At 36.3% G+C, this 18,665-nt stretch overlaps 1 protein-coding gene across 2 annotated transcripts in view; it reads left to right on the top strand.

Annotated features, from left to right (window-relative positions):
• The window catches only part of LOC127975036 (anoctamin-10), a 39,824-nt gene extending 21,418 nt beyond the window's left edge, over positions 1-18,406 (top strand). The window contains exons 13-15 of one of the 2 annotated variants that reach the window (XM_052578770.1): positions 9,504-9,620; positions 11,252-11,268; positions 17,761-18,406. In XM_052578770.1, the coding sequence (XP_052434730.1) occupies positions 9,504-9,620; positions 11,252-11,268; positions 17,761-17,812 (186 nt within the window). In that variant the 3' untranslated portion in view covers positions 17,813-18,406. The remainder of the gene's footprint in view (positions 1-9,503; positions 9,621-11,251; positions 11,269-17,760) is intronic. The other variant, XM_052578771.1, reaches the window with a different exon arrangement.
• Positions 18,407-18,665: the final 259 nt, after the last annotated feature.

Raw genomic sequence — 18,665 nt, 5'->3', positions numbered from 1 at the left:
GTGCTTCAAATGTGCTGTGGAGAATCACAGAAAAAGAACGAATTCAAGAACATTGTTGCGGCATATCTCAAGCAACGAATAAACACAGCCAACTTGGAGAATGCAGGGAAAAGTTTTCTTCTCGTGTCCGCCCTCGGCACAAACATCTCAGGTTCCTCGACGAAAACATGAGAGAAGTAAGAAAACATTTTTTTCTTTTTTACATTATCAGAGCATTTTCATTATCAGAGTGACGCGAATGCAGCCGCCACCACCAACGATGAAGAGGATCCAGTGTTCTGACCCCGGCAATGCCCACGCGTCAGAAAAGGCTGAGCCAATTCTTCAGCAATGATTATACATTATACATACATATATTATATAATAGCTACGTTAAGTTAAATGACTACGTTAAAGGCTACGTTCTGTACAATAGCCTAATTGCTGCAGGCTGCTTTATTAACTTTTTTTCTTTGTTCACTTTTTTTTTGCTTTTAATCTTTACTTTTTTGTTTGTTTGCACACATTGTTAAAGGTTTTCAGCTACAAATCATGATGTAGCGCAATGTTCAAGCTTATTGTGTATAAGCTTGTTCAAAAATGACGGAAACAATAAATGTTGCTGAAAAATAACTGAGCTCAAATATTCGAATGTGATATTTGCGGAAAACGCCCATCCCTAGTTTTCGGATCACCAGTACACTGAACCAAGAAGTGTTTTTGTCGGACGCGTCCGATTCAAGAACCGAGGAGCTGATGAAAACTGCGCATGCGTGATTCACAAAGAGCGTCTGAACCGAACTGATTCTTTTGGTGATTGATTTCTGAACTGATTCTGCGCTAATGTTATGATCTCTGTCCACTGGAATGCTGTCGCTTTTAATTTAAAATGGGTTATTTAAAACAATTACTTATCAAACAGATGGAATTAGAAATAAAGGCCTGCCTCTAATAAAAGCCTGCTTCAAATAAAAGCCTGTTACCTTCTGCAGTTCAGATAAATAAAGGCCACGGATTTTATTTGAGGAATTATGGTATATATATATATATATATATATATAATATAATTATATATATTATAATTATAATTTTTTTCACCTGTTTTATCATTTTCCATTAAAAAAAAAAAAAACACACTTTATTATCCCCAAGACTTGGGCAAATATTATGTATAATGATGAGACAAAAATGTAACTTTTTAAAAGATGTATCATGTATGTCCTGAAACATCTGGTGTAAAATCAACACAGCATTTCATAAAAAGGACATCATACCAACAGTCAAACATGATGGTGGTAGTGTGATGGTCTTGGGCTGCTTTGGAGCTTCAGGAGATGGATGACTTGCCATAATTGATGGATCCATGAATTCTGCACACTGTTTGATGATCTGATTCATTCAATTCACAAATATGCAAATAAATAAACAAATAAACACTGAAAGGGGGCAAATACTTTTTCAAAGTACTGTAGGTCAAAACAATTAAATCAAAACGTGATATGGATTATGGTTTGTGAATATTAATCTGAAAAATGCTATTTAAATATACATCCTGTGTGTTCTGCATGTTTCTGTGTGAATGAATGGCACAGACGTGTGGTTTCGTTTACTACACATACAGTACTGAAGCGTGCGTGCATACATGAACACAAACATAATCTCTAGAACTGCTCTGAAAGTTACTTCAGGAGCATTTTACCATTTCTTTTGAGAAATTATATACAAAGGTCTTCACAGCAACCCGTCAAAATAAAGGTTTGGTTTAACTTGAAGAAACTGTAACAGAAAAATATTACTTAATGTAATAGTAGTACTACTACTGCTAATTAAGTTATTTTTAAAGCTTTATTTAAAAGGAATATTCACCAAATTTATTTAGCAGAATAAAACACAATAATAATATTATAATAGTATAAACTCAATTAATTAGAGATGCTTTTGATTATTAAAATAAGACCATGAAAATGTAATCCAGAAAGTTATAACTTTTTATAAATTGCTGTTAAATATTGCAGGTTTCATGATTTCAATTAATTAGACAAGCCTTTGATTAATACAATTTAATTTAACAATTAAAACAGTATATTCTAGAGAAATTTAAACAGAAAAAAAACAAAAAATACAGTATTTGGGGAAAAAATAAATAAAATGGAATTTGGGAAAAAAATACAACCGATTTCATAGTGCCCAATTATTATAAACATGATGTCTGTTGCACAAATGGCGCAAGATTTATTATGTTTAGAAGTTTATATTGGGGTTGTGTTTGTGTTTGCGAGCAGTGAGATTTACTGTAGATATGATGGTGCTTAAATAGAGCAAAACAGGATTTGATGTTTTTGTTGCATATGTGAGCAAATAATCTCTGTGCACTCAAAGGTCATCTTTAAAATGATTGGTACTGCAAATGCCCCCTCGCTCTGTTATCTTTTCTTTACTTTGCTTTTATGTGCATTGCTACTGGCTCATGGTGGAATGAATCAGAAAGGTTTGTAAGAGTGTGTGTGTGTGTGTGTCATTGCTTGTATTTCTCAGAGCCATGACTGCTGCCTATTTTTGGGCCATTCGATACTCAGGTAATTACAAGATGACATGCCTCAGAGAGCAGTAACTAGGCAACAGTGTAGCCACGGTGACAGGAGACGGCTGAGGATCAGGAAGAACTGAAAAGCTTGATGGTGGGGAGGCTGATTGTGACCTCTGAGAGGAAGAGAGAGAGAGATTTGTCTGCAGACCGATGTTTTTTTCTAACATTTTGCACTGTTTTAGTCTATTTCATTGCTGTTCCTTTGAACTTGCTATTTCTCACAGAATCCTGCAAAATGTACCACAGAGTCCATAAAAATATTAAGCGGCATACATGTTTTCAGTATTGATAATAAAAAGAAATGTATCTTGAGCAGCAAATCAGCATGTTAAAATGAATTCTCAATCATGTGAAACTGAAGACTAGAAAAATTCATCTTTGCCATCCCAGGAATAAGTAACATTTTAAGATAGAAATTTTAACATTTCACCGTATTGCTGTTTTTACTGCATTGTACATACAATAAAAGAAGTATTGGTGGACATAAGGCACTTTTTTTTTAGTCAACTTTTTTTAGTCGACTTTTATGTGAACTAGTCGCTGATGGCGTCATTAATGAATTTAGTTAGGGATTTAGTTATTAAGAAATATTAATTGAACTTTTCAGTTTGTGAAATGTGCAAAATGTGCATTCTCCTGTTCAGTTTCGAGCATCCAGTAATATAATCACACATGTCTTGGGACGCTTTCGGAGTATACATTTATTTGTCATTTTAACTGTTAGTTAACAGAGCGTAAATGTGGAAGTCCTTCAAATATTTCTTATCCTGTTGCGCCCTCTATAGGACCAGCGACTAGTTGACGTCAAGCTTAAAGCATCATGGCAGAGCATTGAAGTCGACTAGTCTATTAGTCTGTGCAACCCCTAGTTAGTAGCTTGTAGTTCTTCTTTGTCCTTGTTACATGCATGCATATTTATGTATTTGCCTGCCCTCTAGGGGCAGGAAAAGCGTGATGTACCATTGTTCTGATTTAGCAGATCCTCTACACCTGTGGACTATTTACGTGAACCTAAAGGAAGTCAAGTTCCCACACTTTGGGGGCGGAACTTGAGCGGCCGTCCCGAGTCGTAGCTGAGCTCTCTTCTGTGTTTATCCCTCTTATTTTTCCTGTCTAATTTCTCCCACTTGTTGTTATATTCCGTTTTATTAATAAATTCCCCTTTTGATCGAGCCGTTGTGTCATCCCTCTTTTGTGTTATAGCAGTGGCTGTAACATAATTGGGGGCTCGTCCGGGATTTTTCTTTTTTTTTCCTTTTCTCAGCTGTTTAGTGTGGGAGGAGAGAAAATGTGTATGGCCGTGTTTTCGTCGTGTTTGTTCTATTTACTTTTCGGTTGTGAGTAACTACGAGTGTCCCAGGTGAGTATTTGCCCTATTTATTCAGTAGTCGTCGGGTAGGTTTGAACCTGCCACTTTGTTATTTTGCCTTTTTTATTTTTAGTGGTTATTCGGAGTGGAGGCACGCTTCAGTTCGCCGGCAGCTGATCTTGTTAATGGGATCGGTGTGCAGGTGTTCATGATTTTAGCGTTTAAAGTGGCCTCGAGCCCCTAACGCCACTGAAGACTAGGGAATTAATTTAATGAAATGGGGTAAATACGCGCGTGTTGTGAGATCGCTTTTGGTTATTCACTTTGTAAATTTAAATCGGTAAGTGAAGTTTATTCTTAACTCGTATCATGCGTGGTAATTTCGTGTAGCGGCCAAAATCACAGGTAACAGTTTTGACAGGTAAAGGTTAGGATTTGTGGAAACGATTTAGTGGTTTCATTTGAGTATTTTTCTGAATTGTGTTGAAACCGTTATTTTCGTTATTTTTGGTGAATAGCCTACGTGTGTCGAAATGACTTCGGTAGTTGATATATTTCGGGAGTCTCCTTCTGAAGAACTGCTTTTATCGTACACAAAAGAGCAGTTATTGCAAAATGGCAGAGTCTTATAAAGTCGAAATCGCTCCTAGGTATAAGACTTTGAAGGAAACAAACAAAAATTCTTAAAGGTCTTAATTTCCATTTTTGGATGAACTATCCCTTTAAGTTTGGTATTGTATTATTGTCCTGCATTGATTTTTGTAGGCTAACCCTGAAGTTAGCAAAACCCTGTTTTGCTCAACAAAAACCCAATAGGATTTTGGATTATTGTAGAAAATAAGCTCTATGACCAGCAAAATCTTGATGATACAGTACTTAACACATTTTGTTCATCATGAATCAACAAATCAACACAACTTTTATACATTTTCCAAGCTTATTTCTTAGCTAACACGATAACTAATTTCTGTGTGTGTCAATCGATTTTTGATCTGACATTGTGTGATTTTTGTTGTTGTACTATACAATGAGACTCTCTCACTGTGAGTTCTTTTTTTCATATCTGCACTGCAGCACGGCTTTCTACATGATTATAACAAAGGGCAAATTCAGTTTTCGTATAGGCTAATCTGATTTGACTGTGACTGTCTAGATGTCAATGGCTAAATTAGCAATCGGTCACAATGAAATGTGTGTATTTGTGTACAACCCACCCAGCGAGTGCCCATGTTAACCAGCAGACAGGCTCTTCCAGAGTGGTTTAACTGAAGACTGTGCTGTTGCATGACTCCCTAACCATGTCTGACATGCTGCAGGATCAGATGTGTCTGGCCGCTCTCTCACACTCTCTCTCACTTCGTTCCACTCACATCTTAAAGAGGATGACGGCTGGCCTGGAAAGACTCTGACACGCATTTTCTTCCAGTCCTCTGGTCACAAGAGATTGGTCATCAACAGGCTGAACAAATCACGGGTGGTACCCTCTCCTATCCATGATGCTTTTTTTAGTTACATTAGTCATATTACATTGTAATAAATTCCTTGTCTTCACCTTAGCAAAATTTTTGCTTTTGATGTCATAGCTTCTTTAAAGGTGACAAATCATGAAAATGTGAATTTTCAGTGTTTAAAGGGATAGTTGACCCAAATATGTATTATTCAACCTTATGTCATTCTCTTAAGACCCTTAATTCCTTTGTTCATTTTTGGAACACAAATTAAGTTATTTTTGATGGAATCTGAGAGCTCTCTGACTCTCCATAGACAGCAGTGATACTACCACGATTGACACACAGACAAGTAGCAAGGAGATTGGTAAAATAGTCCATGTGCCAATTTTTATGCGCCATAAAACCAATAATCTGCGAGTTTCCAACCACAGCGCCACCACTGTGTTTTCGCATAGATCTAATAAAAACATGCAATTTCTTTTCCAGCTGTTTATCTCCACAGACATAACGACTTTTTTTTAACATAAACTTGTGTGTATTTGACAGTTTAAGCACAGTAAGACATTAAAGAGAACTTAGCTTGGTACTCACAAGACGTGTGACTGCCGTTTTCTGTGCATGTGCTTCAGATGTGTACACTCAGAAAACCATAAATCAAAAGTTTCAACTTATATGGTTTAAAACGTATGATTTCAGCATGATTGACACGATAATCAAAACCAAACAGATGTTTTTTTTAGTATCTGAGATAAGAGCTGTAAAGGCACAGCCGTATTCTGGAAAAGGGGGTGGGGCAGCAGCTCATTTGCATTTAAAGAGACATACAGGAAAACACTGTGTTTCTGCTTTCACTTAAAATAGCCATTTTCGAAATAATATAATAAATGATCTGTGGGGTATTTTGAGCTGAAACTTCAGAGACACATTCTGGTGACACCTGAGACTTCCATTTCATATTGTAAAAAGGAAAATATTAATATTAAGATTTTATTAATTAGGGTTCTGTTTACCTATTCAGATAAATTCCATATTTGTCTGTATTTGTGGTGTGTTTGCCTTTTGTTTGTAATTAACATTTGCAATAATGATACAATTGTCTGGGAAAAATATGACGCACAAATAATCTAGGCTTTGTTCTCTTGTTATATCAGTTCTGAGATTCTCATTCTCTCCATCACACCGCTCTCTCACTCAGACAGCAATCAGCCTGAAGAGAGGGTGGCATTTTCCACAGTTCATGCTCAAACGCAGCATCCTTTTGAGTCACACTTCTGCACATGCTCTCAGCTTGTTTTAGGCAGTGCCCTGCAGGAGACTGTGCTTGTCTGTTACTGATGTTCTGTTGTGATAAATCACAGATGAATCATTCAGTTAGTGCTCTCAAACCCCTATACGACTGCAGTACTTAGTGTAGAGAGTTTTTAAGGCTTGCTGGGGAAAATTTCAAATACATTTTCAGATAAACACAGAAGTTCTGTTCCAAAGTCTAGTGAGTTCCTATCTAAGCATCGCAGGCATGCTCACTAGGATAAGGCTCCTCCAAAATTATGCCATAAGGAACCTTTTTTTAACCGAAATCCTAATGAGGTCACATTAAACATTTTCACTGGCAAAATCAAGTTATTACAAATGGAATCTTCGCAATCTGGATTTGCACACAAGAGCAGGTTTTATATATTTATATATATATATATATATATATATATATATATATATATATATATATATATATATATATATATATACGAAGTTGTGACAAGCAGTTTAACATAAGGCAGCAATATAAAATGTGATAAAAAAAAATAAAAGGGGGGGTGAATACTTTCACAAGGCTGTGTGTGTGTATGTATGTGTGTGTGTGTGTGTGATCTTGTTTTTGTGAAATATCAGGACACAACTCTGTATAATGACATGGGTATGACACAGGTATTACAAGGAGAGGGTGACTTATGAGGACATACAGTAACCTATGTCCCCATTTTTCAAAACGCTTATAAATCATACAGAATTAGTTTTTTTTTTTTTTTTTTGAGAAAGTAAAAATGCACAAAGTTTCCAGTGAGGGTTAGGATTAGGTGTAGGGTTGGTGTAGGGCCATAGAATATATATATATATATATATATATATATATATATATATATATATATATATATATATATATATATATATATATATATATATATATATATAATAGCTAGTTTACATCTGCTGTCCCTGGGCAGGTAAACAAATAAAATAACATAAAATACATACACCCCACATAAAACATCACAATAAATACAGGTCCAGGAAAATAAAATTTTAACCAGAATATAAAAAAGATAATGTACAACACAGTCATTAGTGGTTGCAGATCTGTTGTGATAATAGCCAGTACTTAAGCTTATTTAAAAAAAATGAAGAAGCTATTGAGGCTTCGAATGTTTGTAGGTAAGGAATTCCACAACCCCACTACTCTAACTGAAAAGGCTTTTTGCCCAAAGGCTGTTTTTCTGTACTGCGGTATCAAATCTCCCCTGGCAGATGCTCTAGTCCTACCTGCACTTCTGTTATGGGTCATAAGTGTGATGATTCATATATTTATTTGAATTTGGGTCATTTAAGTTCAGATAATGAACTATGTGAATGTTTGTGCATGTAAATGGCCCAGAGTCTCAAATTGGATTTTGATGTATTTCCCAAGCAACATCAAAATATTCAGTCTTTCACTACATTAATGTATAATGATATAATACAAATGTATCTCATCCACACAAGAAGAGCAGATTTGGTTTTAGTTTTGTTTTTTGAGTCCCAGGTGGTTCCTTTGTCTCAATCAGTCACAGCTTTAGCTAATGTCTCTTCTGATTTTCAGGAGCTTTTTATAGTAATGCCACTGATCATTGAGATCTCAGCTAAACTACTGCATCCAAACAGAGCTGGAACATTTTCCACATTAGTCAACGATAGCTGTCTAACAGGGATATTAAGACAGATGCAGTTTTTTAGGGAATTTTATAAATCATCACTCGCATTTGTAAGCTGGATATCAATCCATATGAATACAGTGGTTTGATCCGAGTCTTCTGAGGAGACACAATCAAACTACAATATAATGAAGAGATTTAATTGAGGCATTTATTAACAAATAAATGTACATTTATCTAATCAAATATAGTAAACAAGCTCATACGAGTTACTTGACTCACAAGAACTATTGAGTTTTGTTCTCACATACAACACAAGCATGTTTAAAATCCATCAAGTATGAATGAGATTTGTTCTCATGCATCAAGCTAGTAATTTTGAGCTTCTGTGTTTACCATCTTTGATGAACTCCATGTAGGTGTGTTAATCAATGTTAAGAAGTTATATTGTCTCTTTGGAAGACTTGAATTAAACTTCTTTATTCATATGAATTACTTTTACACTGTTATGAAGTTTTGGGTGAATTTGAATGTAGGGACCAAAATCCCTGTGTTAGATTATAATATCTTCATCTGTGTTTAAAAGATGAACGAAAGCCTTATGGAAAAGAGGGTGAGTAAATGATGACACATTTTTGAGTGAACTATCACAGAAACATACAGTACAACTACTAGTTTTGGAAGCCAGCAGGAAAACCCATTTCATCCTTAAAATGATGTATTCACATTATGGAGTTGCATTGCAGTGTTATTTCATTAACTTTAAGTTCAGAATTTAAATAAAGTCAGGACATCGTTCTGCTGAAGAGTTAAAGTATGCATCTATTATTAATAAATGTACTTAAACCATCAGGAGTTCTTTAGCTCTTTTTGGATCACACAAAGGTGAATAGAAAGCTGGTTTCAGAAGGCAGTGGGCATGTGGTGATCTATTTCACACACTGGAGTAGCAATGACAGCTCACTAATGTGGCCTTTGAACACACAGAGAGCCATAAAATCATCCAGCCATTCAGTATTACTGAAATACATTCCCTTTTGATTTTATATGTCTCTGTTTGTCAAGAGAGGTTCACATTGCAAAAAAAAAAAAAAAAAGCCTCTCTGTTAAATGTCATTGATCAGTCTGGAACTACACATTTTTAGGTTGCTAAAAAAAAAAAAAAAGATATTTGATGTGTATTTAGAACTTAATTATATTACATATAGATGTTACATAATGACAGTCCATGAATACTGTATAGTAAAATAGTCTTTTTCTGTTTATTGCAGCATGTTCTCCTCGCCTTCAAATTCATCCTGGCATTCGTCATTCCAGATGTTCCTAAACATATCCAAGTCAAACTAGCCAAGCTGGAGTTTGACTCCCTAGAAGCTCTTAAGAAAAGGGTGAGTACACGTTTGTGCATGTGCACATATCTATTGCATGCAAACAGGAAATGTGACAGACTATATGACAGGCCCTGTCAGGAAGTACTTCAGTGCAAACAGTATGTGCCTCGGTGGGCTTCACAGAGTCAACAACACATATCTGCGTCAACATAAGTGTTGATGCGGCAACCATTATCTTTCGGCTCAGAAGAGGCGAGAGCAGCATTAACATGCGTTCTGATCATTAAATGATCCGGAGAGACCTTTGTACATGCTGAGATGCTCTGCTGACATACAGAGTGTGTTCAGGTAGTGTTTGCTAATGAGGTTTAGCTATTTAGGCAGATGTTTATCAGCTCGTATGCGGCATAAGAAGTAGGTCACTCACAAAGAAACACATGCAGCAGTCCGCCCAAGCAGATTTAATAATGAGAGGGAAAAATAGTATTCCTCAAAAGACAAAGGATATGTTTGGAATAAAATACTGACATACTGCTTGCTGCGAACTGCCTTTCAAACAAAAGTATGTAACATTGCTGTTTTATGACCTCATTGTGTTGCATGTTTAATTCAGCCAGCAGGGCTCAGTTATCATCTCTGATATAAATTTGGTTATTTGTAAAACAATAAAAAAAATAAAAAAAATTACATTTAAAATAATGAGTTAATAAGGAAATATTAAATTTACACTGTTAAAATATTTATTTGCATAATCACAGTTGATACTAATTAGATTCATGAGCTTATTTTTGAAGCAAGATGATGTTTAATAATGCATAAATGGTGAGATTTAGCTGTAATTAAAATAAAATCTATTTATAATAAAAATATACAATAATATTATAGTAGCTGCTTGTTGATATTGTAAGTAATAAAAGCATCTACCAAATGTCTTTAATTTGAAAACAGTGGAAACTTAATATAGAAATATTGCAGTTAAAAATAACTGTTTTGTATTTTATGAAAGGATTTATTTTTAGAAGAATATAAAGTTCTAAGAACAGCATTTTATTTGAAATAGATTTTTGTAACAATGTAAATGTAAATTGTACATCAATTTAACACACTAATACAAAGAGTATGGAAATCTTTCTGAAATTTCTGAACAAAAACAAACATATCCAAACAAAAGGAGCCTTAAAAATGTAAATTATGATCATTTATGTATATTGTTCTTTTCTCTTGTCCAATGAAAGTCATTGGGGTCCAATGGTTTTAGTATGTACACAAACAGTTGAAATATTCTTTAACATATCTCTCACAGTAAATAGTCCACACAGTGAAGAAAATCATAGAGATTTGGAATGACATGACAATGACGGAACTTAATTGTAATTCTTAAGGGTATCTATCCCTTTAAGACATCTGTGTATATCTGTAAATTTTACTGTTATTCAGAAGTCAAGGTAGGTGGTGCCAGTGGCATTAATTTATTGTTTATGGATATGAACCTTACCCTGCCTCAATTAGACTGAAACAGTGATTCACATTTATAACATTCGCCATAATGAATTCAGACAACCGTCTCTCTTCTAAAAAGGAAAGGGTGTGCTTTAATATCTAAAGTATTAATAATGATTCCATACAATGTCTGACAAAGCGACAGCATTGACACGCTTTAACATGATTCATTGGCTTTATTTCTACAGAGACGAACCCTCGGTCGGTAAGTCTGTTGCCATGGCTCTAGTGATGTGGCACAGTTGGATTGTGAATGACAATGAGCTGGCGTGTGCTGTTGGCATCCAGCGTTTCCTTAATGTGGCCTTGTGTTTTCTCCTCTCACTAACAGCAGATAAGATGTGTGTGATATGGCCCCCCTTTGCCTCTTAATGCCGTGGATTATAATATTTTCCAGTTAATTTGGATACATGATGAGCACTACTCTAATAGTTTGGGATTTTTATGTGTTGGTTTTAGCAAATCACAGCACTAGTGTGCAATGGTGTAGGAACGACAAGTAGTAGGGGGGAGATTATAAAATCATCTGGTTTATGAATATCAATTGGTTCTACCTTATTTGCTGAAAAGCAGACCCTGATAAATATGTGCAAGGGAAAGGGGTTTATAATACCTGGGGAGAGCTATTCATTTGCACTGTCATTTATCTTAAAGGAACACTCCACTTTTTTGAAAATAGGGTCATTTTCCAACTTCCTTAGAGCTAAACAGTTGAGTTGTACCATTTTCGAATCCATTCAGCCAGTCTCCGGGTCTGGCGGTAGCACTTTTAGCTTAGCTTAGCATGTAACTACAGAAGAGTCAGGTTTTAAATAGGAAAAATATAGAAACTCTTTGGTCATTTTTAAATGAGATGCTAACTGTCTTGTCAGATTCAATGATATATGCTGAGCTAAGCTAAAAGTGCTACCGCCAGACCTGGAGATTGGTTGAATGGATTCAAAAATGGTAAAACTCAACTGTTTATCTCTAGGGAAGTAGGAAAATTAGCCTATTTTCAAAATAAGTGGAGTGTTCCTTTAATGGCAGTTGATCAGCTGGCGCTGGACCCCCCGAAAGTTTGTGAATTGAATTCTGCCATCTCGTTCATGTGCATTTAGTTTTTTTTAAGGCATTCACCTGAGCTGTAAACGCCATGTGACTAGTTAATCTTTAGCCAATAAAGAGAGGCCATCTTGACATCTAGCCTTTTAAAGAGACAATTCATTGTTTACTCATCGTCAAGTAGTTCCAAGACTATACAAGTTTCTTTTTTTCTTTTGATCACAAAAGAAAATATTTTGAAGAATGTTAATAACCAAACAAAAATAGTTTCTGGTAGTCATTGACTTCCATACAAAATACACAATAGAAAGTCAATGGCTGCCAGCAATTTTGGTTACCAACATTCTTAAAACACACCTACACACACACACCTACACACACACACAGACACACAACCACACACATATTTGTTTGTGTTCAACAGAAGAAAGATACTTTTTTTGGAACTACTTGAGGGTCATTAAATGTTGACAATTATCATTTTGGGGTAAGCTATCGCTTTAATAGCTATTATAGCTACTATCAATCTGTGAAGTAGAAGGTAAAAAAAAAAAAAAGAAGACAAACAAAACAAAAAGCTTTTATGACATTTATTTAATATTTATTGTCTATTATAGCTTGTTTATTTCTCAAAAGACCAAAAGTTATTGATGACTCGGCCTGTCCAGTAAATTGATCTCTAGAATGAAAATATCCCTTCTCTTATATCACTGAATAGCAACATGTACCAAATCATGGTCCATTGCTGTGACATAAATCCTATTTGCTTTTTAAATTTAGGGCAGGAACACTTTATTATGTTCTATAAGAAATATGTCAGCGCTCTCAGATCTGGAAAGTGGTTATGTGGGTTTTTCGATTATTAAAACATTCAACATAATTGCAATTGATATGTTGCTGGGTCAGACTACAAGGCTACATTTGCAGATTGTCACATTTCAATTAATATTGAACGGCGATTACTTTATAATATAATAATATAAACTTAACACCGAGATTACGTATATGATCCATATCAAGATTAAGTACAAGAAAAATTGAAAATATGATTCAGTGTTTAAAGGTAGGGTAGAAGTTGTCAGAGAGGCTAACAATAGCAAGCTTGCTTTGAAATCCTAAGGTCCCACCCTTCCTCGCAAATCATTCATTCTCCAAAGCCACGCAAAACATATGAATGCAGACAAGAGGATAATTAAAATCACAAAGAGAGAAGATGTTAGTGGAGGGTTGAAATCAACACTTTCAAAAGAGTACAAAGTGAATAATATTACAATACGGCTTCCAATCTTGCTCGGTCTGCAATAGCGTAATGGAACGTGCTGATTGGATGAACATTTTATAGTCTTACGCCTTCCATTATAACAAACCAAATCACTTATCCTGCATCTAACCCTTGACTATGTAGAGAATGAGTAGTTAAATCTGATTTGCATGATTGTTCGCTCATTAATAGATCCAGAGGTTTATTCAAAGAGGAAGCCATGAAAGCATCTTGATGGCCCCAGTTTCATAAAGACTGTGTAGTCAGGGATCATCTTTGTAGCTGTGGGAGCGTAGCTACTGAAAAGGGAAGACCATTCTCACAGCGAAATGAAGACAGCACATTTAATGGAATGATGAAGCACTTGGCTGACGATCTGCGATGAAGGCGGGACTCCATAGAAGTTTCGTCCGTCTAACATTTTTTCTTTTTAATTTAGCAGAGAGACACGGGTTGTAAAACACATTGATTATGTTTCAGGATGACTGAAGACGTGATGTTTCTGGGCTTCTACCCCTCTCATTCTCTCTCACAAACTTCACCTGACACCGGCTCATTCCTCTGCGAGTGCTGGCGGTGCGTCTTCACCAGACTCTATCTGTCATAATGATGGACGCTAGCTAACAGCTTCACTGGCCTCGTCCAGATCGGAAGAGTTCAAAAGTGCCAACTGCAGTTAGACGGCACATTTGGTTTGTGATATAAGACTGCAGGACCTCTGGGAGGTGCTTGGTCCTGTGGTTTGAGAGTGCTAGTGATGAGCTAGCAGCACATGACGCCGTTTAGCTGTGTTTCCATGTGTTCAGCAGCTTGAGAGGTAAAGACAGCTGTCAGAAGAAAAGCCTGCCCTGCTCTAGGGCAAAGGGACTCTCAAAATAGACGGCACTTTCAGTGGCAGTGGAAACCCCCTTTTAGTGGCCAGCGTTTGGAAAGGATCCGGGGTGAACTTCAGGAAAAGGCCAAGCTGCCAACACTTTCATGGAACCATTATGGCAACTGGCGATTTAAGTCTTTCCGTTTAGCTGAATGAGACCTTTTTAACCCGTAACAGCCATATGAGTGGCTGATAGGAAAATAAAGCAAAAAAAGAGGCTGTCAGTGAGGATCAGACGTCATCTTTTTTGTACATGAAGGGAAATGTTTTGGAACCATCCATGTGTTAATTCACATTTGTATATTTTCTCACTTTAACGTCAATAATTGAGCTCGATCCTTGAAAAGATGTTGGTGTCTACAATTTTCAACCATGGGTGATCCATAAGTAAAAAGTTTGCTGTTTTTCCCTTTAAACGGCAGCTTGTATTTTGCATGCATGCTTAGTCCTGGGTTTTAATTTGCTTCATTTTAGAACTGATAATAAATGGTTTGCTTTTTCCAACAGATGTCAATTTGTTGAAAGATGGAGTCCACTTATCTAAGAACTCGGGCTGTCAGTTTATCACACTAATTTAATGAGAGTAATTATAAAAATAAATAATGTGATACAAATTAATGTAATTAATCATACCTCCTGTCCCTTGCGTAAATACCAGATTATAGATTTTTTTTTTTTACCTTCTGAGCAATTCAAGCTTGAATTACCACCTATAGTGAGTCTGCGTTCAGCACAGACCAGCTGATACTGCACCACACTTACCATGTTAACTGGAGGTCAGATGTGTCTAATCCTATCCTGAAGGGCCAACATCCAACAGAGTTTAGTTTGTCCAAACATATCTGCCTGGGAGATTCTATTAATGTTGAAGACCTTGATTACTTTTGGTCAGGTGTGATTAATGGAGGTTGAAGCTAAAGGACAGGGGCCAAGCAGGAGCAGAATTGAACACTTGTAAAAGTTGTGATCCGATGAAAATTTTGTGGTGGACACCCTGGGACATCATAGATGATAAAAAAAATAAAAAAAAGTTAAGACAAAGTTATGAGTGTGCCACACAGGACCGGACCTTTGAAAATGTTTGTTTTGGTTGCACAGGGGCAGCTGTGGCCTAATGGTTAGAGAGTTGGACTTCTAACCCAAAGGTCGCAAGTTTGAGTCTCTGTGCTGGCAGGAGTTGTAGGTGGTGGGGGAGTGAATGAACACTGCTCTCTTCCATCCTCAATAACCACGGCTGAAGTGTCCTTGAGCAAGGCACTGAACCCCCAGTTGCTCCCCGGGTGCTGGATCTATAGCTGCCCACTGCTCCGGGTGTGTGTTCACAGTGTGTTCACTGCTCACTGCTGTGTTTGTGCACTTGGATTGGTTAAATGCAGAGCACTAATTCCGAGTATGGGTTACCATACTTGGCAAATGTCAAGACTTTCACTTACATTAGACTTAAAACACTTTTTAGGGTTTTATCTTGTACTATACACTTAAAGGGGCCAAAAAGCTATAGTTGTCAGATCCTGTTTTGCACACCAATGGACCAGTTTCTGATTAGTCAGAGGCTCCGGGGTACTAGCCTCTTTGGCCTGGTCCAAAATCCAGTTCTAGTGCCAAAGAATGTTGATAGCGTGATGGACTTCGTAAGATTGAGTCTGCTTTCGCATCATTGCCTGTCCACCATCTCAGGAAGTGGAACAAGCCAGCCGTCTGAGGCAATCTGTCAACTTGCTGAAGTCCACGAGAATGTGACATGTCCCATGTTAACCTTTAATGGTGTTAAGCAAAATGAAGTCAAAACTTTTAATACAGCCAACATTGCAGTGCTGCAAACTTTGAGTCCGATTTTGGACCCAAATCACCCTTGGTTTTTTTCATAAATGATTAGGCTGTATAGACGATATCTTATCAATGTGACTGTACACAGCCGTTCAACCTCTAATGATTTATTGACCCTGAGTTTGCACTTGAATTATAGTACAGTTGTTAACATGAGTGATGATGGAATTGCAGAAGCTTCAAATCTTTTAACCCACCTACTTCTAACATAATCAATACTGACAGGTCCTGTTAATTATCTCAGTTTGCCCATCAGGGCCTTCCTTGTAATCCAGAATATTTGTTCCATTTCGGTGCACGTCAACCACCTTTGTTTGAACACATCAGTTCTCACTTTAGTTACTGATAATTCAGCCCACCCGAAGCAAAGGGAGTGTCTCCTGAGATGAGTTTCCACAAATCCAGTCTCTGTGAGCAGCCAAGAAAGATTGACTCACTATGTGAACAAATAGTGTTTTAGAGGAAGGAAATTTTAAAGAGGCAATCCTCTTAAATATACAAAAAAAAAAAAATAGACTGGAATGAAATCCTATGCATTCATACTAAATTGTGAATTACCTAACTTAGTTAATCCGAAGAATGGAATTTGCATGCTTTTAACATAATAAACCATTACTAAAATGCTGAGGTACCATTTGCTACATTCGTGTTTGTAGGTAAGTTCTTTTAAGCATTTCAAGAACATAATAATAATAATAATAATAATAATAATAATAATAATAATAATAACAGTAAGTAATACTTTATATATACCCATTATATTTGATTGAGATTATATATGTAATCATTTAATTCCATTGTTTTTCTTGGGGGAATAAAAGGATTAGGAGATTTCAGTGGAGGCCATAGTATGAGAACTGTTGTGTAGACCTCTTTAATTATTGAATGAAGTTTTTCTTTCACCACATTTGAAGGGCCTCTATATCTTGTACCTAGTAATAACCATTGTGCAGTTTTCTCATAGAGGAGAGCAGAGCTCAGTCTCACTGAACTTATACATAGAGAACCACAGAGTCAGCAGCTCCGGCCCTATTGATCTCTCGTTTGGATTAAAAAATTAATTGCACCTAACACTTTTTGAGTGAGAATGTAATTTGCTCTGGTTCGCTGCAGGCAGTGAAACTAATTGATTAAATGAAACTCTGCATAGGCCATAGTCAGGGAGTTGTGGATGCTGCAGAGAAAAACATCTGTTACGGGTAGATGGGTTCATAGTGTTTGTCTTTTAGAAAGATTTAGTAGCTTTCTGTAATGTTCTTTAATTGTTAAAAAGCTTTTCAGAATATAGCAGCATCCCTGCTCCCCTCCATCTCTGAAAACCCAGCGTGACTCATTTAAAACACAGTCCTGCCTGGAGCTGTGTGTACGCAGAACTAAGATCAGTTTCCGCCTTTTATAAGCCAACGTGTAAGACTTATTTAGACCAGGGAGAACTGATGCTAAATCAGTTCTCTTACATGATGAATCCTGAAAGATTATGAATATAAGCCTTGGTTATTTATGTTACATCTCTTATATAAGAGATTATATGGATGAAGGGGGAACATACCCCAGAGTAGTACATCATATTTTGTGACCATTTGTACACATAGATCCTAGATATTCTTTTCACCCTCTGTTCATCTGTTATTTTGGTCTAGGTTCCCAAGTAAGTTCTAACATTAACATTTTGATACTATTTGTCTTTTCAGAAAACATTGGAAGATACGGAGACCTGAAATACGTGGAATAAGTGACGGGTGACGACAACACGACGAAAGTACTCGAGGTGTACACATGCTGTAAACGATCTAGTATTATATTTAACTGACTTCGACTTTAAATATGCACTCCTCGCCAAGTTATCCACACAATGGCTTATTGATGCTGTACACTTACGAATAAGACATGGTTTTAAGACCGTTTTCCCGTTATTGCAGTTGCACGCGTTGTTTTATTATTTCTCTGTCAATAAAACGGTTAATGGTATAATGAGAGGATCCAATTGGTGCATGATGGGGTCAAATAAAAAGGTTGATTTGGTTGTCAAAGTACTTTATTTTTATTCATGATTGTCTGAAAAATGTTTTAAAGAGATAATTAGAAGAAATATATCAGACATCGGGCTTAAAAAAACAAAACGAAAAAATGGATATAATGTCAATTTTGTTTCATTGTTGGTTCTCATTCACTCTATGTTCTACCAAAGACAAAGCAGTGCCTTGAAACATCTCTGTATTATTTTTAACTCTTATGGCTTTTGTTTACAGATGTCAGGCCACTTCACCCTGTACTGTACTTGAATTAAGCATATTCAACATTGTCTGCCTGAAAATAAACATTTTAAATACCCCTTCATTGCTTGGCATGAGATGTTTGTGTTTGGGACATTTGTTATTTATCAGATTTAAACTCCGATGCTGCATTACCAAAAACACCAAAATAAACAGTTCCCCATCTCTTCAGACTTTAAAATATCAGCAATTCAGTAACCACGTTTTCATTTTGTGATCAATGTCCATATTCTGTTTAAGCAGAAGGCTTGATATAGAGAAAGATAAAACTTTTTTTAAGACTAGGTTTTAGGAGCCAAACAAACAACTCCCTGTGTCTTCAC

The sequence above is a fragment of the Carassius gibelio genome, chromosome B16, assembly GCF_023724105.1.
Source record: "Carassius gibelio isolate Cgi1373 ecotype wild population from Czech Republic chromosome B16, carGib1.2-hapl.c, whole genome shotgun sequence".
NCBI lineage: Eukaryota > Metazoa > Chordata > Actinopteri > Cypriniformes > Cyprinidae > Carassius > Carassius gibelio.
This window is presented reverse-complemented; position numbering and strand designations above follow the sequence as displayed.